At 42.2% G+C, this 23,462-nt stretch overlaps 3 protein-coding genes across 3 annotated transcripts; 2 read left to right on the plus strand and 1 right to left on the minus strand.

Moving 5' to 3' along the window:
• Positions 1–3,991: 3,991 nt before the first annotated feature.
• On the plus strand, positions 3,992–7,360 carry LOC310935635 (cyclic GMP-AMP synthase; the record flags this gene model as incomplete). Its single annotated transcript, XM_083899568.1, has 9 exons — positions 3,992–4,112; positions 4,471–4,703; positions 4,777–4,999; positions 5,214–5,344; positions 5,478–5,631; positions 5,998–6,097; positions 6,181–6,303; positions 6,762–7,028; positions 7,300–7,360. The coding sequence occupies 9 exons, from the start codon at positions 3,992–3,994 to the stop codon at positions 7,358–7,360; spliced, it is 1,413 nt and encodes a 470-aa protein (XP_083755694.1).
• A 761-nt stretch (positions 7,361–8,121) lies between these two features.
• rpl11 (ribosomal protein L11) lies at positions 8,122–11,211 on the plus strand. The gene is made up of 6 exons (XM_083899878.1): positions 8,122–8,186; positions 8,789–8,939; positions 9,167–9,273; positions 9,756–9,887; positions 10,369–10,479; positions 11,127–11,211. The coding sequence occupies exons 1-6, from the start codon at positions 8,181–8,183 to the stop codon at positions 11,154–11,156; spliced, it is 537 nt and encodes a 178-aa protein (XP_083756004.1). The 5' UTR covers positions 8,122–8,180; the 3' UTR covers positions 11,157–11,211.
• Positions 11,212–12,074: 863 nt separating this feature from the next.
• On the minus strand, positions 12,075–22,563 carry klhl43 (kelch-like family member 43). Its single transcript, XM_083899718.1, has 7 exons — positions 22,384–22,563; positions 18,044–18,528; positions 17,349–17,497; positions 16,908–17,254; positions 15,688–15,987; positions 15,396–15,571; positions 12,075–14,953 (listed from the first exon to the last, which is right to left on the minus strand). The coding sequence occupies exons 2-7, from the start codon at positions 18,355–18,357 to the stop codon at positions 14,131–14,133; spliced, it is 2,109 nt and encodes a 702-aa protein (XP_083755844.1). The 5' UTR covers positions 18,358–18,528; positions 22,384–22,563; the 3' UTR covers positions 12,075–14,130.
• Positions 22,564–23,462: the final 899 nt, after the last annotated feature.

Genomic DNA, 23,462 nt, shown 5'->3' on the forward strand with positions numbered 1-23,462 from the left:
TTCTGTCAGAGATTTCTTCCTGTTAAAGGGGGAGTTTTTCTCTCTCTCTCTCAGCCAATGCCTACATATGTGTGTGTATATATATATACATATATATATATGTAGTATTTATAGTCTTCTTTAAAGTCCTTGCTTTGTGCACTGGGACAGACAAGAGTCTTCCTCAAAGTGTTGCCACAGAGTTGGAAGCAAAGCATCGTCCTTCACTGGAGACAATACTTAACAAGCCAAATACTTTTGTCTATACAGCGTATCAGAGTCTATGAAGCATTTGTTTGACTAATATGGTTAGTCACTAACCTGGTTTATTTTTCAAACAACCGCTTTTAACTTTCAGAATTTCAGGTGTAAAAACTGCAGCGTGTCGTCGTTTGATGACAGCGTTGAGGCCTTTCGTGTTTCGTGGGGCAACAGCAGTGGTCCAGAAGAATGCTAAAGGTTCCTGTGTGTGTGAACCTGCAGGAACTTGCACACTGGTTCCTTATCTGGGAGGCGCACAGAGGAGGAACAGGTGAGGCAAGTGAAGTCTTGACATTTTTTCGCGCCGTATACTTTGGAATAATTACAGGGCAACAGTTGTCTGAACTTGCATGGGGGTTTGAAGTTGGAGCAAACCTCACAGATGACGGTCTGGTCAGTAGATTCGGTCGTGTAAAATGTAGCAAATCAAATTCTAAGTGATCCTCTTTGTTTGTTTGTTTTTCACCTGATACTATGTATTGTTGTTGTTGTTGTTTCATTACTATAAAATTACATTTTTATTAAAGGCTTTATATATAGACCACCACGTGTTTACAGTGGCCCACGATGGACAAACTAACTGTCTTTCTAACTGAGTTCTGATGCTAACTGAAGGCTACATGCAAACTGAAGGCTACATGCTAACTGAAGGCTAACTGCTAACTGAGGGCTACATACATTCACTGACTCACTGCAGTGAGGGAGGAAGTTCAGCTGCACATTAAATGTTGAAAAAGGCTTGGTAACATTCTTTTCATTCTTTACCTCAAACTGTTGAGTGATAATGAGAAGGTGAAGGCATTAAAGTGCAGTGGCATTAAAAATAGTTATCCATACATTAATTCATTAATTCATTTATGTATTTATTCATATCATATTTTTTGTCTATTTATTTATTTATCTATTCATCCATTCATTTATTTGTCTCTTCATTCATATATATGCATTTATCTCATTATGGTGTAATTTCTTTGTACATAATCATAATAAAAAAATCTATAATTTGTCTTTTGTGTTAACACGTTTGTGCCGTTTTTAAAACGAGTTTTACTGCCCTCCGGTGGCTAGAAAAGGAACAATCTACTGCAAGTAATAAAAGAAAATATTAATTCATATGTATTTATTTGTTTATTTATTATAATGTAATTTCTTTGAACAGAATCTAAAAAAAACAAAAACAAAAAAACATTTGTCTTTTTTGTGTTAACATGTTCCCTTCTTTGTGTCATTGATTTGAGAGGTGAATAACGTTATGTGCCGTTTTTAAAACGAGTTTTACTGCCCTCCGGTGGCCAGAAAAGGAATAATCTACTGCAAGTAATAAAATAAAATATTAATTCATATGTATTTATTTGTTTATTTATTATAATGTAATTTCTTTGCACATAATCTAAATAAAAATCAAACATTTGTCTTTTGTGTTAACACGTTTCCTTCTTTGTATTATTTTTTTGAGAGGTGAATAATGCTATGTGTCGTTTTTAAAACGAGTTTTACTGCTCTCTGGTGGCCAGAAAAGGAATAATCTACTGCAAGTAATAAAAAAAAAAATTCATTCAAATGTTTGTATTTGTTTATTTATTACAATGTAATCTAAAAAAAAATATCAAACATTTATTGTCTTTTGTGTGAACACGTTTCCTTCTTTGTATCATTGTTTTGAGGTGTGGATAACGTTTTTAAAACGAGTTTTACTGCCCTCTGGTGGCCAGAAAGTGAATAATCTACTGCAAGAAATAAAATAAAATTAATAAGCTTCTGCATTATTTTTTTTTAAAAATAGTAAACGGCTGTAGGCTGGAGATAAAGCTCTTTAAGACCTCAACATATCCACAACAAAAGATGAATGAATGACTATTGACTTTAAACAGACATCCATTTTGTCAACTGCAGTCTTTAAAATATTATTGTGAAGTTTTATTAGTTTTAATAGCTGTTTGTGTCTTTGGTTTGTGAAATGATAATGATGTTCCTCTTACATCAGTGCTTCTCGATCACACACACCCTGCTTTATACAGCAGAACTGTATTTCTGACTTTCCTCCCAAGTACCACCAGAGGAAGCTCGCTGTCATGGGCTCAGTTCCTCCTGTCTTTTATTTTGTTAAAGTTCTTGGTTTCCTGTGTTCCTGTGTTGTGTGTTCTTGCTTTATGCCTCAGGAGGCTGTGCTGGGGGCGGAGCTTCTGAGCCACTCACCTGCGACTCATCTCCTCGGTTACATCGGCCATTTAGACTCTGGTTTCTGCATCTGCATCCACTTGCTAGCTTCTCTAGTGTTTTGTGTTGTTTTTGTTTTGTAAAAGCCGGCCACCTTCTGTCCCCTCAGTTGTGTCTTTCCTTTGTATTGACTTCTGTTTGTTTTTGTAAATAAATTCCATCTGGAGTTCCACTTATGTTGGGTTCAGTTGCTTTATTCTTTACAAATCGTCACACTCGCGTTAAGGCTGTTTCTCAACACTCAAGTAAGTACGACTGGAGTGCTTACTCTCCAAAGTACGTCATAATACAAACCACAGTTTCCAATTCTAAACTGACAAATTTTCTCATTTATTTCATGTTTGTGTTTGTTTTCTCTGCCGATATGTGCCGGCGAAATGCATTCTGGGATAGCGAGAACACTTCCGGGTGTGAGAACCGTACACAAGTACAGAGAAGTACAGACAAGTATGGATAGTGAGAAACGGCCTGAGATTATATCAAATGTTCCTCATTTTAAATTACCTCTGGTGCTCAAGTGTCAATGTTTATGTTTGTATGATTGATGAATTGCGTTGTTAGATACTAGGTCTTTAAATATCAGTATGTTTAATTGGATAAAAAGTGGATTTATTGGCTTGTTGTGTGTTTTTTTGGTTGTTAATTAGTATGTTTTTTTTTGGTGGGGGTGTAGCAGGAAAATAATTTGTCATTTGCATGTAAAAAAATAGGTAATCAACTAAGAGTTAGTGAACATGTAAATAAGAAATTCTAGTCTGTTATGTGCAGAAATGGATGATGGCGGCATCACGCAACTATGACGTAAGAAAGAATGTACAGGTGTGTCCTCTAACCGTACAATAGCTCCGACACAATTAAACTGGCGAAACAAGTTTCCACCACATCCATCTTTATTCATCACTGTATTATGCAAAAGGGACATTTTGAAACCTTTAAAGTGTTTACGCAATGAAAGAATCGTCAGAGGAGGCTGTGGGCGTTCACAGTCCTCCTTGTTCATATGAACTGAAAGTGATAGTAACAACAGTGGAAAGAGAGACTGCAGGTGAGGAAACGGCAGCAGGCGCATCCAGACCAGGTATGTTTACTCTACAATAGTCTAATAATGAAGTGACATCAAAGTCGCTGTGTCCTCTCTTTTTATTTGTTTCTTCAGAATTAATTTAGTGGGGGCGGTTTTGACAAAACAAAAATCTCATTTGAGTTGCAGTGCAGTTAAAGATACAGCCAGCAGGATGTGTCTTTTACTACATTTGCTCTGCATCAGGGTTATCAACTGATGATTATTGATTTTGATTCATCTGTCCATTGTCTACCTGTTTAATCGAGGGTAATCAAATTGTTTGGTTCGCCTACTAAATGTGTGTCAGACATTTTCAGAAATAGAAATTGACTAAAGTCCTGTGACACTTACACCTTTAGAAATGGTTCTGCATCTCTTCTCCAACGAATCCCCCTTCACCCCTTAGCGTCTGTAACTGTCTGTAATTATGTTCTGCTGCAGACTTTGTCTCCACTGTCCAGGATCCCAATCATGTCCCGGCTGAGACGGGACGAGCGCATCGTGGACAGAGAGTTGAACCTCAGAGGAGTTAGTCCGGCCGAAGTGAGGAGTCCTTGTCGCCAGAGACAGACAGTTCAGAAACAACTCTCAGGTGAAACCACATCATTTTATGCTTTTATCATGAAGGATTTTTGCTGCTTTAAGTTATAGTTGAGGGTTTCTTTTGAAGTATGGGTGTTTTTCCTGCACAAAAACTCCTAAAATGTGACGTGGACAGACTGCCGGCCACCGATTGGTCAGAGAGCGTCGTCACAGGAAGAGTCAGGGGTGCGACATCGAGCCGAACAATGCCGAACTGTAGATCAGTTAAAAAGACTTAAAAATCCTGAAAACATCCATTAATCTCCAATATTTAGCAAAGTAAAATGTCTAAAATCTCATATTTAACAGAGGAGTCTAGTGTATTTAGCAACAGCACTGCTGAAAGCCTCACGTCTGTCACCTTGCAGAGGAGGGATCCATGTTGGTTAACGATTCGGTCCCAGTCTCTCCGGAGCTGGCCAACTGGATCAAACTCAACTCCAAAGACCTCAAAATCCGAAAGAAAGACCGCCACTGGGCTGCAGAGGTGGTCAACGACTTCAGAGAAAACCTGCTGAAATTCCTGAGGAGCTGCACTAAAGAGCCCTTTTTCCAGTCGGCTGAATTCCTCAACACTGGCAGCTACTTTGAGAAAGTCAAGGTGAGGTCACGAGTCCCTCTTTAACATCCTGAATGTTACATGTTTTTATTTGATCTCTGTACGACTTCATCAGATCCACAGTCCTGATGAGTTTGACATGATGCTGAAGCTTCAGGCTCCTTCACGCCTCAACATGAAGGAGCTCGACGGCGGCCTCTTTTACCAGATTGACCTCTTGCATTCAACTCGCAACCCCATTCAAGCCTTTCTGCTGGACAATGAGCGAACCCTCTCATCGAGCAAGATCCTGAGCGCGATGCATCGCCTGGTCCGACAGTTCCTCAAGACCTACAAAGGTTTCTGATCCAACGCAGTCAACTGGTTTCTTAGTTAACTTTTACTCTGAAAATCAAATCGATAAGGGCTCAAGATACTAAAACATCATTTGTACTGGCATTCTGTTTTTGTTGCAATGATTTGATTTTTGTCAAAGGATCTCCCAATGCTCTTTAGCAACCAGAATGGAGTCACCTTTGGCAACCCTCTGTGTTTACTTGTCTTTGTTTCCAGTGCCGGATGAACTCTGTCACTGGGTGGTGAACCGGAAGCGTCCCAATTCACCAGCCGTGACTTTGTCTCTGTTCAGAAGCGAGAGCGGCGACGAGGAGCTCATCTCCTTGGACTTGGTTCCTGCTCTGGAGGTATGGAGGAGTGCACCGTAAACATCCACCCATTGTCTACTGCTTTATCCTCAGTGTTGTAAAACCCGTTATGTGAACATCTAGCCTCATGTGACATGTGATATGTTTTTTTTCTTCTGTTCCCTGTTTGGAGGTTCACCCATCTCAGGGCTGGCCAGCTGTGGTCCGTAATGGTCCAGATGTGAGCAACTGGCTGGGGAAGAAAGTTCGCCTTGAGTTCAAAAGTCAGCCCTGTTACTTTGTCCCAAAGAGGATGAGAGGACGAAACATCAGCGATGAAGCCAAAGGTGAGGAAAATGGTTTAAAAAAAACCTGTGACACGCTCAGAACAAGCGCCTTTCTGTATGGAGTTTGCATGTTCTCCCCGTATGTGTATGTGTTTTCTCTGGGTTCTTCGGCTTCCTCCACAGTCCAAACATGCATGATTGGGGATTAGGCAAATTGGAGTCTCTAAATTGACCGTAGATGTGATTGTGAATGGTTGTTTGTCTCTATGTGGTGACTCTGTCCAGGGTGCACCTTGCCTTTCACCCTATGTCAGCTGAGATTAGAACCAGCGTCCCCCGCCACCCTCATGTGCTCAAGACCCTAAAGTTCCTTTAAACACACCTGGCCTTCATGTCACTTAGGTTTGTTTTGTGTTTCTTGAACAGAAAGCTGGAGGATTTCTTTCTCTCACATCGAGAAGAAAATGATCACATATCATGGCAACACGAAAACCTGCTGCGAGAGCCACGCCACCAAATGCTGCCGGTGAGAACTGCTCGTGATGTTTACATCTCGTCTCGTTGTTTATGTCGGTTTGATCGTCTTTCTTTGTTTCTCTTCTCTTGCAGGAAGCCATGTTTGATGCTCCTCAAATCTCTAATTGAGGGTCTGAAACAGCGTTTTCCCAAAGAGCTCGATGACCTCTGCTCGTACCACGGGAAGACCGCTTTTCTCCACACTCTGTCTGTCAGGTACAGTGAATCTTCCGTTTGTTGCCATCTGCAGTCTTGCCATTAGATGTCACTAATTCTCAGTAATTCTTTCACACTGGGCCTTGAACTCTGAGAAAATTAGATTAGTTTTCCATCCATCCTTCCATCTTCTACCACGTTAACCTCCACATGAGGGTCACAGCGTTGGTACACCCTGGACAGGTCGCCAGTCCATCACGGAGCCACATAGAGACAACAATCATCCACTCTTATAGTCACACATATGTCCAATTTGTTATGTTTTTGGAACCGCTAACCACCACACCAACCGTGTGGCCAAATTGATAAACTTAAAAAAATAACAAAAATCAATTGTACAAATGCAAGTTATAGTCAGATTTTATTTATTTCTTTGTTGAATAGCAACATAAAAAGGGATCGATATTATTGATCCTTCACAGTTTTTTTTTTTCTTCCACCTGCTTCTCGTGTGTCAGGTACAGTGACTCGATGTGGGCTAGTGGGCAGCTGCCTGGCTGCTTCCTGTACCTGCTCGGGGCTCTGGAGGACCACGCTCACAGAGGCTCTCTCCCTCACTTCTTCGTCCCCGGTTGTAACCTCTTTGCCCCGGGCATCTTCTCACGCCGGACGCTGGCTTTCCTCGTCAAAGCCCTGGTGGAGCAGAGGAGGGAGGGCCTGCCTCTGCTGAAGCCTCCGGCTCCTGTCGCACCTCTGAAACTTATAACCTCTCACTCTGAGGACTCGTCTGAGTTGACTGAGGATCAACGAACAAACTCACCCCTTCCAGTCATGAATAATCTTCTGCTAGTTTTTATTGTAGCATTGGTAGTTGTTGTGTTTCTTTTGTGTGTGAAAATGAGGACACAAAGCACACAAATTATGTAGAACCTGGTAATAACGTTCATCATCAATTAGTTGTCCTTGTTAAAGAGAAGAGTTTTTGAGCTTGACACAATACTTATACTAATTTATTGGTGAAATTCTTCTTTGTCTTCTTTTGGCTTTTCTCTTCAGGAGCCACCACAGCAGATCATCTGCCACCATCTTCCCCCATTCCTTGTGTCCTCCTCTGTAAAACCAACTGTTCCTTAAATAATCCTATGATATCAAATATCATCAATGTCATGCAAACTGTAGAACAAAGATAGTGTATCAATTCATTTTATGTATGTCATTCTTGTATTTGGTTTGGGTTTATTGAAATGTTGCAGACTATTGCACTATAGTGTTTCTGTGAATTTGAGTGTACAGTGATAGTTTCTCCTAATCAATAAAAGTGTTTTTTTGTTGTTATTGTAAAAAAAAAAAAAGTGAAATTTCACAAATTGGTTTTGAAACTGATTGTGACAGTTGTATCCCCACTGACCTACCTTAGCACCTACCTTAGCACCTCCCTTTTCTCCTGTGTCATAAGAATTTCACTATATTGTAAATATATGCCACAATAAAACTTGAAACTGGAGTTGTTCTGTTGTTACATCCTCACTCACTTAAACTATGATTATACACAGCGTGACTCATTTTTTAATCCTAATTAATGGCCTATTATCGTAATCGATTAATTGTTTTTTGTATACATTTTAGTTTCTTATTTGCCCCATATAAACAAAATGTGTTACAACTGAAAACTTCTGGTTTGTGGACAAAACAAGATATTGAAAACACATTTGGACATTTGGGAAACACGTCATTTTTCTACTCACGCTGCTGTTCCAGCAACTGTACGATCTCTATAAAACGATTTGTTAGTTGTTGTTTTTTGCAGTTTTAAGTTCACTTTCAGTAACTGGAACCATCGCGTTCCATCACTGTGTTTCTCCGACCCCATTTGTGGCGAACACGCGACTATAAACGCTCGCCGCCGGAAACGTCACGTCCTCTTCTAGTGATCCAATATGGCGGTGAGTAGCTTCCACATCATACCATGGCCGTCACACACTCAGTAACAGAAGAAATCCACCATCATCGACGCATCGGGGCCCTTTTAATCGCTGATATACCGCCACATGTTGACATACCATTATGATATATTATATTAGAGGCGTATTTGGTTCTACAAGTGCTACATAAAAGTGTAAAAGCTGAAGACCGAGTGATGCTAACAAGCTAGCCGCTGGTAAACACCGCTCCGTGTACTTTTCTGTTAAATTCAGTCCGTGTCGATGTAATTACTTTGCTGCGGTGACACTTCAGCCACTCGGTTAATACGTGTGTCTTAATATTGTGAGGTTTGCGTTTTAAAGTAGTTCTTAATTCCTGGTAACATACGTTAGCAGTGATTGTGGTAATGCTAACAGCGGAGGCTACGGGGGTATGTACAGACATGTCCGGCCGGCATGTGACAAGCTGAGCCGATCTGAGTCTGTGTCTTTGATCAAAAGAGACCTGTATTTACGATTATCTGTGGCTACTGTCAACGTTAGCAGCCGATGTTAAGACGCTTTGTTAGGCAGGTGTTTTTCCCTCTCAATTGTGTTTTAATGTGTCGCGTTTTTGTCTCCAGGACCAGGGTGAGAAAAAGGAGAACCCCATGCGAGAGCTCCGCATCCGCAAGCTCTGTCTCAACATCTGCGTCGGTGAGAGCGGAGACAGACTGACCCGTGCTGCCAAAGTGCTGGAGCAGCTCACAGGGCAGACTCCCGTTTTCTCCAAGGGTAAGTGCTGCTCATGATGTGCTTATGGTTTGACAATCCAATGACATCAAGGCTTGGGTATGGAGAGCAATGTGACAACATGATAAAACAGACACGGTTGTCGAGCTTTCTCTGCTGAACTGTTCTGGACGAATGTGATGGTGTAAATGTACCGTACTGTATGTCATATCTCAGGTTGATGTGCTTATTCACTGCTGTGTTAATGACTCTACTTGTTTGGTCCTCAGCCCGCTACACTGTGAGGTCCTTCGGTATCCGCAGAAATGAAAAGATTGCTGTCCATTGCACCGTCCGTGGAGCCAAAGCAGAGGAGATCCTGGAGAAGGGACTCAAGGTAAGGAGGTCACGCTATAGGTATTCTAAATTGATGATGTATTTAAGAGTAAAGTTGACCTGGATCGTTTCATCAGTCTTAATTCATTATGGTTCAGTTGATGGCTCTGTAGAAATGTTTTAATATTGAATCATACTCACAGACAAGACAGTCTTAGAGTTTACTTGTAAACGGTGTCATCACTATGTAATCTAACCTATTTTTGTTCTGTGGGGCTGTAACAATTAATCTGTTAGTCAATTACATTAGTTATCTCAATACTATCAGTATTTTTCAGGATGTTTATTTCATCAAATTTACATACAGTCTCATTTACCCTGTAAATGATTCAGACATTTCATTTGTTTTTTTAAAAAATTATTGACTCATTCATCCAGTTTCTGAGGTAAAAGAAAGTCAAACCTGCCAACATAAAATGGACATGCTTTACAGAAAGGCGTTGTTTCACATTTGACCCGTGTTCCTTGCTGTGTGGCCCACAGGTGCGTGAGTATGAATTGAGAAAGAACAACTTCTCCGACACCGGAAACTTCGGCTTTGGCATCCAGGAACACATCGATCTGGGCATCAAGTACGATCCCAGCATCGGCATCTACGGACTGGACTTTTACGTGGTGAGTGGATCAGATTAAATGCTGGTTGAAGCTGCTGAGTTTGTGGCATTAAGTGATTGATAAATGAGTTTTTTTTCGTCTTTGTCTTTTTTGGGGTGTTTTTGTCAGCAAGCTCACTATCAGGTGTTGCATGATGAGACTTGACAGAATCAGTAGTGATTTATACAGACATTTCTTGAATGAGTAACATTTATTTTGCTGTTCATAATTTTCTCAACTTCTCTCAGTTATTAACAGAAAATAAGTCTGTTATTACTCTAATGCGGTTAATGCTGGATGTGTTTAGGTTCAGCCGATGTGACGTGCCTGGATTACATTTGTTGGGACAAAGTTTTCCCACAATCATTAGTATTAGATGTCTAGTGGGTTACTTTTCTTTTTTTTACACTGAAACTGGTGATAGAAAAACACACAGCCGACTTAACTGATGACTTCTGAGCCATTTATGTTGACGCTTCTCTCTTCCTTGATTTGTGTTCAGGTTCTGGGCAGACCCGGCTTCAGCATCGCCGACAAGAAGCGGAAAAGAGGCCGCATCGGTTTCAGACACCGCATCCGCAAAGAGGAGGCCATGCGCTGGTTCCAGCAGAAAGTGAGTACACTCCTGGTTTCAACACTTCCTGGGCAAGAAATTAAAAATTTCAAAGGGCAAAGCTGGCGGCGGGTGGCAGTTGTCGTCGTTTCTTCTTGCTTGGAGTTTATATGCAGTGCACAGGCGTTATGCTCATTTTCCGCATCGTTTCTGTGTGGATAAGGCCAATGTTTTTATCAAGAAGAAAGTCAAACTATCAGCTTTCACAAAGTCGGGAGTATTTTCAAGACCCAAACCACTTCAGTAAAAGCACTAGGACTCCGTTTAATGAAAATGTATAATAAATGCTGTACCATCATATGCAAAATATACATATGACAAGAAGAGTAAGCAAATGTTTAGACACGACATTAGACGTTTTTCTCAGGTAAACCTGTCACTCGTAATCAAGTTTGTTAGTCAGTAACCCAAAACAAATGTATTGACATTATACATTTGGTTATTTATAGCAAGTTAATAGGTTTGTCTAATTGTGCTGATAAAAGCAAGTAATTTCAAACTTGTTTGATTTTTAAATTGTAGAAATCCACTTCTGATTTCATGTGGGGTTTTTGGATCTTTGGAAATTTAGCCTGTAAATTTGACATGTTTTTAATTTACAAAATACAACACTTAAACTACCTCCTCGTTTCCCCCTCTCTCCACAGTATGATGGCATCATTCTTCCCGGCAAGTAAAGGACCACCTTTTGCTCTTGTTTATAACAAAGTAATAAAAAAAGGAAAAAAATAACTTTGGTCTCCTGTTGTTCTGTCTTCAAATGCTTCATAGGCATAGTCACTTCCACATTTTAGATGCGTCACTGAAAATACAATCAAGTTTAAAGTGCTGAATCCCTAATTTTAACCTGTCATAACCCCAGTTTTTGTTCACAATTGGTATGGATTTTGATCTCAGGAGCTGGTGTCAAAGGTCCTTACCTCTAATGTATATGCTCTGAGCTGAAACAAAGTTGTCATTTTAGCCCATTACATTTTGTAGCGGAGTCTTAGTTTGGTATAGCAGGGTTTGGCCACAAGATGGCAGTAAACTGCCAGTGATTGGCAGGGGAAAACTAATGTTATGAGTTGGGGTCTGCTATCTGCAGCTTGAGATCCTCATATGGCTCTTCAGCGCTTCTGCCGTGGCTCCATGTAGCTTTGAAGAAAAAACCTCTTTATTTTATCTCCATGTTTTTATTTGAGTCGCATCCAGTGTCTAGATATGTGTATAAATGTGTAGTATTTTTGGAAAAAAACTAGATTCGTTATCTTCATTACTACTCTCTTGTACTCTAATGTCGGACTACATTTCCCAGCAGCACCGTCTGTGTCCTAGAATGATCAATGAAAAATTTGTGAAATCTTGTCATGTTTTTTAGTCAGATTTTCTTTATTCAGTGAAACCCCACAGAAACCACCAGCACAAACACACACACAAATACAGAGGGATTCAGCCGATCAGGACTCTGTGATAGACAGCTACTTTAAAACATTGACATTTTGACCTGTTGGAGTCTCACTGGTTTGTTTGGCATTTTTGTCTTAGTTTTGATCAAATTAATCCGTGGAGGCAAATGATTTAAAACACAGGTGGGACTTAATGTTTTTCTGTTGTTTTTGTTGGATTTTTCTTCATTTTTTTTTTATATTTTGTTAATTTTTATGCCTTTTTTTTTATTTTGAGAGCTTGTTATTTCCTTTTAAATCTCACCTGTGTTGTTTAAACTTTGCCCTCCTTGTCTCGCCTCTCTCCCTCCACTCCATTACACTTAGAAACAACTAATGCTATTTATTTTTTATATTTTTCATAAATTTTTGTCAAAATAGAGCTAAACTACGTCTGACACGTACACATTTAATAAATAAAACAAACAGGTTTGTCTGCTTCTCTTGTGAGGAATATTTAAAGTCTGAAGAGGGCACTTTATTATTGTGGTGTTTGGTAGAAAAGTAAGGAAGTAATTCCGTCTCACCAGATAATGAAGTTTGAAAGGTGTTTCTTATTGTTTAGAATCTCAATTTTACTTTTTTGTGTTTTTTTATGATCCATGTTAAATATTCAAGGTTATTTTTGGCATGGCAGGTCTAATTCAGATCCCATGTGAGATTTAAAAAAAAAAAAATCTGATTAAATATTCAGATACAAAGGAAAAGCAATAGATTCTGGATTAAAACGGTTTGTTCCAGAACCTTTGAATCCCAAATTGATTTACTTCTGTGGGATCCACATTGTGTTGATCTGAGAGGAACGGCTTCAAGATGCCTTCAAGAAACCTCGTAAATCACTTGCTTGCTGCTGCCACCTCGTGATAATGGTTGTGCCACAAATTTGAGTGGAAAGCTTTTGTTTTTATAAGTGTAATCACCGATGGCACATTTGTTTTAAACCTGGTACTTTTTTTGGTACAATTTTTAAACCTTGAATCTTTTTTAAATATTGGAAAATAAATGTGAAAAAGTCAAATGTAGAATTCCAGTGCAAACAAATCGGTGCTAAGCTAACTTTTTAAAATTCAACATCAGGTGTGACAGGTTTACTTCCATAGAATCAGCTCACACACACACACACTCACTCACTCGCATTCACTGTCTCACACATTCACACTGAAGTTCACAGTCGCACACTTTGCCTAGTTACATCTTTGTACACCATCAGCCGGTGGATTCACAGTCGTCTCCATGTTTGTTCAACCCAAACCCGCTCAAGTTCCCTTTTATCCATCATCCATCCGCCCGTCTGTCGTCGTTCTTATCCATCTATCATCCATCCATCACCTCTCCACCTCCACCTTCGTCCCTTTCCTCCGCCTCCTTCACTGTAAAAACCTCCTGAGATCATGTCGGATCATGAACGCTCTCTCTTTTTGTCTGCACCGCTTCACACGTACGTGCACGAGTATTTCGTGCTGCTGTTATACTTCTAGAAATCACGATGTTGGCAACCGTATAAAACACATTTACTGCGTCACTTTGACCTTCCTCTCACGTCTTAAGGCTTAAAAATGTCCATCGTTATTGTCTGACGTTATTTTGGCCCCTAAAATGCAAACTTCTTTTGCTGAATTTTATTTGCCCCTTTGTACATTTACACATTTATTTATTATTGTCACACATCTGCACGACGGATCGGAATGATTGGTTTAAATAATTGTTTCTTACGTATCGATGAACAGAAGAAAAAGAGAGCAGACATGATCCTGATCAGAGCGGGAAAACAACCCATAATAATCTGCACCTGTCTTTGATTCACTCGTTCATCACTTCATAGTCACAGAAACTCTTTTTGCTTTCATGGATCTCCAAATACATTAGGTTTTGCATTTCCATGCATTAAGTCACCTTTGTGATTCATTTACCAAACATTTTACTTGTAAAGTGTCCGGATAACCTAATTAAACTATTATCAGGTCTTACAGTAATCGCAGTGAAATAGTCAAGGGTTAAGGTTATTGTAAATGAGGTCAAATGTTTGGGAAACACTGATTTAAATTGAATATCTAAGACATCTATGACGTCCCTGTGGATATTTTATTTCTTTTAAAACAATTCACCAACTAATTGACTCAACAGATGAATCCATGACAGAAATAATCATGAGTTGCAGCCCTGATCCAGCTCTCCTGAGGTTAAACCACTCTCTCCTCTAGTCTCTCCCTGGTTTCCTGCGTCTTTATGCTATGATGGTCTGTGATGGAGTCACGCTGCTCTCTCTGCTGCGGTTCGTCACTGCCCGCTGCTGCTGCTGCTGCTGCTGCTGCTGCTGCTCTTCGTGGCTCGGCGTGTTGCGGTGCTGCTGCCGGCGCGGTGTGTGGCGGGGCGGCAGGGTCAAGGCGCAGCAGGACACTCCCACCGTCGGCTCTGGCAGGTCCTCGGCCGCGGACCAGCTGTCGGTGGCCGGGTCGTACTTCTGCACGGCCGCCTTGTAGCGCTTCTCTCTCTCGTTCCAGCCTCCCAGCAGGTAGAGCTTGTCGGCCAGCGGTGACAGGCCGGCGGTGCTTACGCCGAGCGGGAGAGGAGCAGCTCTGCTCCACGTCCCGCTCTCTGGAGAGAAGACCTCCACGGAGATCACATCCACCCTCTCTCCACCAGGGCCCAGCTGGCTTCCTCCCACCACATACACCTTCTCTCCCAGGGTTGCGGAGCAGTGCCATCCACGAGGAGTCTCCAGCGAGGCCTTGTCGCTCCAGGTGTCCGTGCTTACGTTGTAGCACGCCACCGAGCGGGAGTAGGCGCAGTTGATGTAGCCACCGGTCACCAGGATGTCTCCGGAGGGCAGGGTGGCACTGGAGTGGCAGCAGCGGGGCACCTCCATGGGCGCACGCATCTGCCAGGTGTTGGACGAGGGCAGGTAGCTCTCAGTGGTGGCCAGCAGGCCCTCCACGTTGCGGCCGCCGATGGCGAACAAGCGGCCGCCGCTCGCAGCCAGGGAGAAGTGGGTGCGACGCTGCCGCATGCTGGCCAGGTGGAGCCAGGTGTTGAAGCGAGGGTCGTATCTGATGGGGGGGGGGGGTAAAGTGGAGAGTTGAGTTTAGAGGGATTTCAAAGCCACAGAAGCAACTGCCAAAGAGCTCCACAAAGCTCTGTGGCAGTTGAGAAAAACATGCAATTGACTCAATTGACCCTCAGTGTTGGAGTGAATGGTGGCCCTGAGATGGACTGGCCTACTGCCAACATGTCAGCTGAGATTGGCACACCCCCAAGTTCTTAAAATATAATATTGAGCAGGTGTACATTTTATTTGATGAGCCTTTTGTTCAGTGGCTAAAATTATGTTTTCAGTGAGAGCAAACATCTACAGCACCATTCAAAACACCTGAAGGCCCAAATTCCTGAGGCCTCGATTGTCTCGATGATGGACCCTGGGGTTAGACTTAGTTGGTTCCTCTCCACACTGAGCTGTTTTAAACCGTATGTGTTGGACCTTCAGTATCAAACCTGCTGAGCGTGCTGACGGCGTGTTTGGCCTGGTTGCGTGCGTCGTTCTGATCCTCTCCTCCGGCCACGTAGAGGAAGCCGTCCATCACGGCCACACATTGGTTAAAGCTCTTCGCCGGCAGCTGCGAGAGGTGACGCCAGGATGCTCCTCCCTCGCGAGAGTCCCTCCACAGCACCTGAATACCAGGGGGGCAAAGGTCATCGAGGGATATTCTTGACCCAAAGGAACCTCTAGCAGGAAGAACCGTGAGGCTCATGTGTCCTTCCACCCAAACCAAATATAGGCACCAACCTCTCGACTAAGGGCCCTCTCAGTGAGCGCCGGACGACCTCCGATGGTGAGCAGGGTCTGCTGACCGGCGCGGACCTGTGTGCGTCTGGACTGCAGGGTGTTCTGCTGGTAGGGCAGCAGGTGGTAGTTCATGGCGTCCACCAGCAGGCGGTGACACTGAGGCTCCAGCATCATACGGGGCACCGGCTGGATCTGGCTCACCAGCTCGCTGGCCGGGATGGTCTCGAAGCGAACGTGACTCAGGAGCTCGGCGGCGTGGGCCTGACGAGAGACGTCGAAGTCGAGCCACCTCATGGCCAACTGGAGAGAGAGAGAAAGACTTTAATAATTCAAAGGGACAGATGATCAGTTAGTTAGTGAAGAGTTTGTGGTGATTGTATCCACTTCTATTCCTGTTAAAGGACTATGGTATCACCATTTTATCTCACCATTAGATACTGAGAACTGGAGTTTGTGCCACTTCGTAAACCGCTCATTCCCCACACCAAAGTCCATCGAGAAAATCAGTGATTTTACATCACAGCACAGTGACTTTAGTGCTTAAAAACCTTACTTAATGTTTACCTCAGTGATAAAAATGTACCAACAAAGCAGCAATAGACCAGTCGCTTCTTTGTCCCTACAAGCTAAAAACTTAGTTTTTCTCTATGGACTTTGGTGTGCGTGAGATTTCCTCGACGTACACTGTATTTCCCTGTTGCTTTGCCAAAAAAACAAACCTTGACGCGACCAAATTAACTCGTTAAATTCAATCTGTCTCTGATGGATAGTTTATAAATACCAGTCACCACTTATTCCGTGTCCCTCAGCTGTTTCTTTCTCCATGTTGGAGTTGTGTATTTATAAACAAGCCCTCGTCTCACATATAGTGCGAGTTATACTTGGTAGTTTTCCCTTCACCTCACAGTTGACCTGCAGGGGTCTGGGTCTGTGTTAGGATCTGAGCAGCTGGTCTCAGGGGGTTGTTTTTAGGTCTGGATGAAAATAGCAAGAAAGTCCAGAGGGTTGACGAGGAACTGGCATTTATGATCGGTTTGGATGACTGATAAAGTGTCAGGGGTGGCATCCAAATGTTTCTGTTGTGTTGTGTGTTCAGAGATAGTGTTCTCCTCCTTCTTATTGTTGCCTTTCTTCATAAGAAAATCGAAAACTTCAAGTTTGTCATATTTCAGCCTAGATAATTTTTTTAACCTTTGACCTGTAAAGTCTGAACTCCTGACCTGGAAGGCTGTGACCTCTGAAGGCAGCATCAGCATATCGTCCTGCAGGAAGGCAGAGATCTGCTCCAGGGTCAGCTGCATGAACAGGGGCGTGTCGGCAAACTGCACAAAGTTGTCCAGGACGAAGCGGCGGGCGGCGTCGCACACGGGCGGCAGGCTGTAGGCGGCGGCGATGTTCCAGATGTAGACGCACGTCTGGACGTTGAGCTCAGCGAGCAGGAAGTCCATGCACATCTTCAGGAGCTGCGGGATCTGAAGGGTGGCGGCAGCGGAGACGGTGCAGCTGATGGTGTAGAGGGACATGTGGACGCGACCCAGATAGGCGAAGGTGATGACGTTGGCCAAGCCTGCAGACGCCAAAACATGCACACGTTTGACTCTTAAGACTCTCACACATGGACGTGACGGAGTAACTGAAGAGTTGGATCAAGGCTGATTTACCCAGAGGTGACAGGGACGGCAGCTCCAGGCGCTTCATGCCTGGATCTTTGGCCAGAATCTCTCTGAAGTACTGACTGATGGAGGAGATGACCAGCTTGTGGACGTCAAAGGCCTTGGTCTTACAGGCCAGCTCCAGGTCAGTCAGGAACCTGGGGAAGGTGGAAAAGGTTCCATGTGAAAAAAAAGAAGATATCATTTGAAATCCAACAATAATTGTGTCACATTGAACTGGATCAAAATTAGTCCATATTTGACCTTCTTATTTAGAGAGTAAATGATCTTATTGAGGGCCCACAGTTGGTGTAGTGGTTAGCACTTCTTGCCTTTGCAGCAAGAAGACCCGGGTTCCTGGGTTCTAGCCCCGTTTGGAACAACTTCGGAACAAGGGCCTTTCTGCAAGGAGTTTGCATGTTCTCCCTGTGTGTGCGGGGGTTTTCTCCGGGTTCTCCGGCTTCCTCCCACAGTCCAAAAACATGCCTTGGTTGGTGAATTGGTCACTCTAAATTTACCGTAGGTGTAAGAGTGTGAGTGAATGGTTGTTTGTCTCTATTTGTGACCCTAAAACGCTAGATGATGGATGGATTATCTTATTGGCAATAAATCTGCCACCTGTATTATTATTATTAGAGCTGATAAAGGGCCAAAAAATCATAACTTTAGGGCCCCACAAAGGCTTTGGCTGGCCTTGGACTCACTTCTCCTGGCGCATCTTGCTCAGCTCCTCCAGCAGAGCGTTGCCGTGCAGCGGCCTCGTCAGCTCGCTGCCCAGGCCCAGGCCTCTCTCTCCGGGCTTGATGACGGGCAGCGGCAGCGGCAGGTTCAGGCTGTTGAGCTGAGCGATGTCCAGCGCCGCCATCTGCTCGATCTTCCTCACGCCGCTCTCCACCACCACCACGCCATCGCCCCGGCTCTCCACCTTCAGCTGGGTTGGCGTGGTCTCCATGGTGACCGGGGAGATGGTTTCCATGCCAGGCTTCTTTTGGCGGTTGATCTTCTTTTTGGGCGCCATCTTTTTTTTACTTCAGTGGATGTTTTTTTTTCTGCAGTAAAATTTGTTTTACTGAGTCGATGCTTTTGCTTGTGCTTCTTCTAACAGAGAGATGGTTGAAGGTCTCTGGTGTTGTAGTTTTGTGCTTGTTGGTAAGTTTGTGTGGTTTCACGTACACACAGCACACAGCACCTGCCAAAAGAAGCAAAAAAAAGAGAAGCATGCACAGATTTGATTAAAACACAGTATAAGACAACTGTTTTCTTCAGGTCAGTTGGCGTGAAGGTGGAACTTTAGACATTTTAAGTTGGCATTAATGAGTTAAACTTCCAATACAGATAGAAAATGATGACATTGTCTTTTAGTTGTTAACTCTGGGATTCAATTGGACTCATTCATTTGTCACACAATGTGAGTCCAAATGGAGAATAAATTTGCGCTCAAAACCAAACTGTACCTAGAAATAACGCACACTTTAATGATATTTCCCTTTATAAACTGACTCTTTCCATAAGAAATAGAACATTTTCGGTGCAAATAATTCAGGTCATTCTATTTTGGTTAGTTTACGCAGACATTTAACACTCCCAAAGCTGGAAATAAAAATAATCTGTATTGTATGACCTTGCAGTGACCTTTTCCTTTGTCCTCCACCTTGTTATTGTTATAATAGTGTGATTGATGGTGTGTATGGCATATGTTTTTGTCTGATTTAGTTTATTTACAGTGATTTTCAACTTTCTTTTGACCATACCAATGTGCCTAAGTAGTAGTAGTAATAGTAGTAGTAGTACTCTGGTATGACCTGCCAGAGTAAATCAGGTCAACTGAATCAGTGACGACCTTTCAGTCCATTCTGAAAACAAACTTATATGAGATTAATTTAGAGTTTAATTCTGTATACCACCCTTTTTTACACTGGTTTAATTTTTATTTTAATGTAATTATTTCAAACGGAGGATTTTTTAAAATGTATTCTTCTACTTGCCTGTTTCATCTTTTTACGTTGTTTATGTTGTACTAAAGCAGTAGTAGTAGTGGTACACAAAATGACAAAAAAGAAGGCGAACAAGCAGATAAAAATGTAAACGTATACAGCAAACGTTGAAGGTTAATATCTGAAATACAGATACATTTTTCAGAATGAATTAACACTCAGCACTGCTCACAATGCTGCTGATCTTATTACATTAAATATGATAAAATGTCTTATATTTAATGTTCGCTGCTGCACTCCACCACACGTGTCTCAGTGCAGCCCTCCTCTCCTCTCGTCGTCAGCGTCTGAACTTGGCTCTTTTTAAATAGCACCTATTGGCTCGCAGGCCAAGCAGCTCCACACATGGACAGGAGACAGGAGACATGCTCGTACAGGACACAGCGGCAGCTGCTGCCGGTGTCATATGAAGAGGAGGCGATTGCACACTGACGCCATAGGCTACATCTCTGGATGGTGTAATCCCCTCCAAAACAGTTGGAAACGGCACAAACACACGCGCTGATATGTCAGTGTAGAGCAACTAAAAACCGCAGACCGTTATCCACAAAAACGTGTCAATCGTTGGCATAATGTAGGATACAAAAGTGTAGGCTCACAACTGTGGATTTAAGGAGGAACCGTACCAGCCTCAAGGCTTGCTGATCCACCTCTATACTGTTTAACCAACACTTACAGTAATATTAAGTGTCACTGCAGTTTTATACTTGCATCTATCTAAAAATGCAAGAAAAAAAAGCTTTGATGGAAAAAAGAAATTAAAGAAAAACGTCTGTTGTGTAATGGTAACAGTGACGATTCATTGTCAGTCCGGCCACCACACATTGTTTATTTACTTTGTGCCTTTGGCACAATAACAGTATAAATTATAGTTTAGTTCAGTTACGGTTAAGTGCATATTTACAGACTATGCAGAGGAAAATAAGATGATTTCAATTTAAAATATATGTGTGTTTACAAGTTAAAATGCATTAAAAATAACAAGGTTGCATCGGTCCCGCCTTTCATTGTTGTGCACCACCACCTCCTCAAAGACAATTCTGATTATTTTGCAGTATACTGGTCTAACATTCTCCTGACAGGTTGTAGATTACTCTGGAATCCAGGGGTGTTGTAAGGTAGGTAACACCCAAGAGAGTGCCCCCCCCCCCCCAGAACCGCCTTAGATTGAATGTGAAGAAGATTCGAGTCTCGCAAACTCGGCCTAGTGCCAATGGCTTGCTTTGGTTTCGTTGAATGTATGGCCTCACACACCTCGGCCCCTTAAGCCCACTTCAGTAAACAGAAGGTCCAGCAGGACAGAAATAGCACTAGAGTTTAAATCACTGCCAGCATTTTGACCCTGATGGGTGATCATAACGTGTGTGCTGCAGATCCACATCACCTTCACCTCAGACTCATATGGCTGTCTGGACTGATTGCTGTTTACTGTGTTTACCTTCTCCGCGCACTCCGGCTGCAGAGCCCAGTTTGTTTTTCACCTCACATCCGAGGTGAAAATACGGAACTGTCTGTGCAGAGAAAACGTGGAGCTAACGCGACGTATTGCAGATTAATCTGCGGATGCCAGGGTGTGTTGATGTGTGTGGGTCTTTATTCAAACTGTTAAGGAGTGGTAATCTAAGCACTGGAGGCCCCGGTGCTTTATTTTTAGACTTGACCTCTGTTTCTGTGTGAATGAATCCGCTTTGACAAGTTTTGATCTTCGCAAAGCACAAATATGTGCGACAACGATACCGTGTTTATGTAACTGTCCTTTCAAAGACGTTATTATGGTAATAACAATGGCTTTCAGCACGGATTGTCTCTGTTATCTCAGTGAAAGTCAATATGTTGACTGAGACAAGATAACACATTATATAATGACATTATACACAATATTGCATGATTTTGAAACAGCTTCCATGCTGTAAATGGAACAGATACAAACATTTATTAATTCCTTACTACATCCCCTAGGATGGACATTTAATGTGTAATTTAATGTATTTTATGGACTTAATTTGTGTCTGCATCTGATTTTTGCCTTATGTTTGTCTAGTACGACTGTCTATTCATACCTATAGGCTAAGCTAAGCTATAAGCTAACCCCCTGACCAATGTATTGGTAGCCTCAAATGCTACTTGTCAACTCCCTCAACGCGTTCCAAATTTACCGTGTCGTAAACACGATATATTTTGATTGCGACTTGCTTGGTGTTTGAATTGTCATGTCGTGAGAACACTGTTCCTCGGCAACAGCAATGTTATGCTAGCTTGCGTGTGGATAACGTTAATGGACAGAGGGAAAAAATAGTCCCCTGGGAAACTTAGCTTAGCATCCACTGAAAATATATACTTCAATTCAAGTAATGTCATCACTTGTGAGGTTTCAGGCACTTTCCACCTGTCCAGATTGGACCAGTCTCGTAAACAAGGTAAACAAAATCTCATCTGAAGGCGTCGTATTTCTCACAGTGTCAAATGATTCCGATTTATCCTGCTCTTTTTGGCCTTGCAACAGAACTGAGCTGTGTTGGATAGACATTTTGTGATTGTTAGCCCAATGTTCTTGCTCTTATTGCTCCGTTTTTGGTCTCCACCACCTTTGATCCCTAGCCTTGACCTTAACCAGTTCCTCTGAAATGAGGTTCTGCCTCATTAGCACCAGGTTTTTGTCTCCATGAGGACTTCTGGTCCCGACAAGGTCAGTGTTTATGACAGAAAAGCCAAATACACTTCTATCACTTAGTGGCTGTCACTGAATTCCTTTGCTTATCTGATGAGGGTATTTATAGGTGCTGAGCCACACAACAAGCGTGTGTGTGTGTGTGTGTACAATAATATCCCAACAGCAGCTGGTGACTGCTTCACATTGTTTTACAGTGAAATAAATATGACTCAGAGTTAGTTATAATGATGATGCTCATGTTAAATTACAGTGTGTGCTGTTCACAGTGCACTGCTGTTATTGTCAATGTCAAATGTGGATTTTAAAATATAAAGTGTTTTTCATGATCTCTTTTCTTGCCTCCATAAAATGCTCTGAAATAAAATGTTAACACATTTACCTCTTTCTCCCGCCCGATTCCTGCTTGTCGTTCTTTCCTTAGCTCCGTTCTTGCCTTTTTTTGTAGTTCTCTCTTAGGTTCCCGTCTGCGTCGTCCCTCTGTCCTCTGTCTGTCCCAGTGCTGTGTGTGTGGGTGTGTGAGTGTGTGTATGTGTGCGAGTGTGTATTCATGAACGGAAAATCAGGGTCCCAACCAAACCTGTGACGTATCTCCCCCACCAAACCTCCAACACTGCCTCCCTGAACTCACGTCACACTCCCCCGTCCTCATTTCCCACCTCCAGCATCCTCCTCCATTTCCAAATACAGTCACCCCCCTCGTTGCCCTCCCCTCCAAAAATATCCCCAAAGAGGTCGGCTCCATCTGCCTCCAGGCCCACCTCGCCCTGTCTTTATGGGCCTTGAGGTTTCAGGTTCTAGTGTTGCTCTTTCTTTGTTTGAACGTTAATCTCATTAAATCCCATTTTCACTCAGGGGAAACTCTCACCTGCAACCTGGATGGTTGCCAACTTTTTTATTATTATTCAAACAGTTAAAGTATTAAAACATATATACTATATTTTTAAAAGAAGAAAGCTTTTTCCACTCGATTTTGGGCAATTTGTTTGTTTGTTATTTGCAATTCCGTTGACATACGTTTTCAGTGATGGCCCAAATGTTTTTTTTTGTTTTAAACATCATTTATTTATAATTACACATAAAAATATAATTCACATAATAATTTTTGTCTGACCAACAGATATTCAATTTACAATTTAATTTATTTTATTATTATTTTTTTTAAAGAAACGATTTCCACTTGATTGTCAATTTTGATTTGATTTGATTGTAATTTGTTGTTCTTGTGGGAAAATCATAATAAAAGTTATTAAAACACACACAACTGTATCTAAACATAGAACTACATTACACCAGACTTTCACCGTAACGTAAGGGCCCAATTTCAGTTGGATCAGCACTTTCAGTCCTGACGAACAGGTGTTCGTGTGTGCGTCATCAGCTGACGTAGGTCCACGTCCGTCTTTCGCAGCAGGCTCTTTGAGAAAAACTAAATCCTGTTTAAATGTTTATAAATTCAAC

The sequence above is a fragment of the Microchirus variegatus genome (assembly GCF_963457635.1).
Source record: "Microchirus variegatus genome assembly, chromosome: 13".
NCBI classification, from domain to species: Eukaryota; Metazoa; Chordata; class Actinopteri; order Pleuronectiformes; family Soleidae; genus Microchirus; species Microchirus variegatus.

Bases quoted from the DNA above. Each gene is read 5' to 3' on its own strand.
- rpl11 (XM_083899878.1), top strand. The intron at 8,940-9,166 runs GTAAGTGCTGCT...TTTGGTCCTCAG, and splicing joins GACTCCCGTTTTCTCCAAGG to CCCGCTACACTGTGAGGTCC. The intron at 9,274-9,755 runs GTAAGGAGGTCA...TGTGGCCCACAG, and splicing joins TCCTGGAGAAGGGACTCAAG to GTGCGTGAGTATGAATTGAG.
- klhl43 (XM_083899718.1), bottom strand. From the start codon at position 18,357: ATGGCGCCCAAAAAGAAGATCAACCGCCAAAAGAAGCCTGGCATGGAA. The intron at 17,255-17,348 runs GTAAATCAGCCT...TGGCGTCTGCAG, and splicing joins GCCGTCCCTGTCACCTCTGG to GCTTGGCCAACGTCATCACC. The intron at 15,572-15,687 runs GTTGGTGCCTAT...CCTGGTATTCAG, and splicing joins AGAGGGCCCTTAGTCGAGAG to GTGCTGTGGAGGGACTCTCG.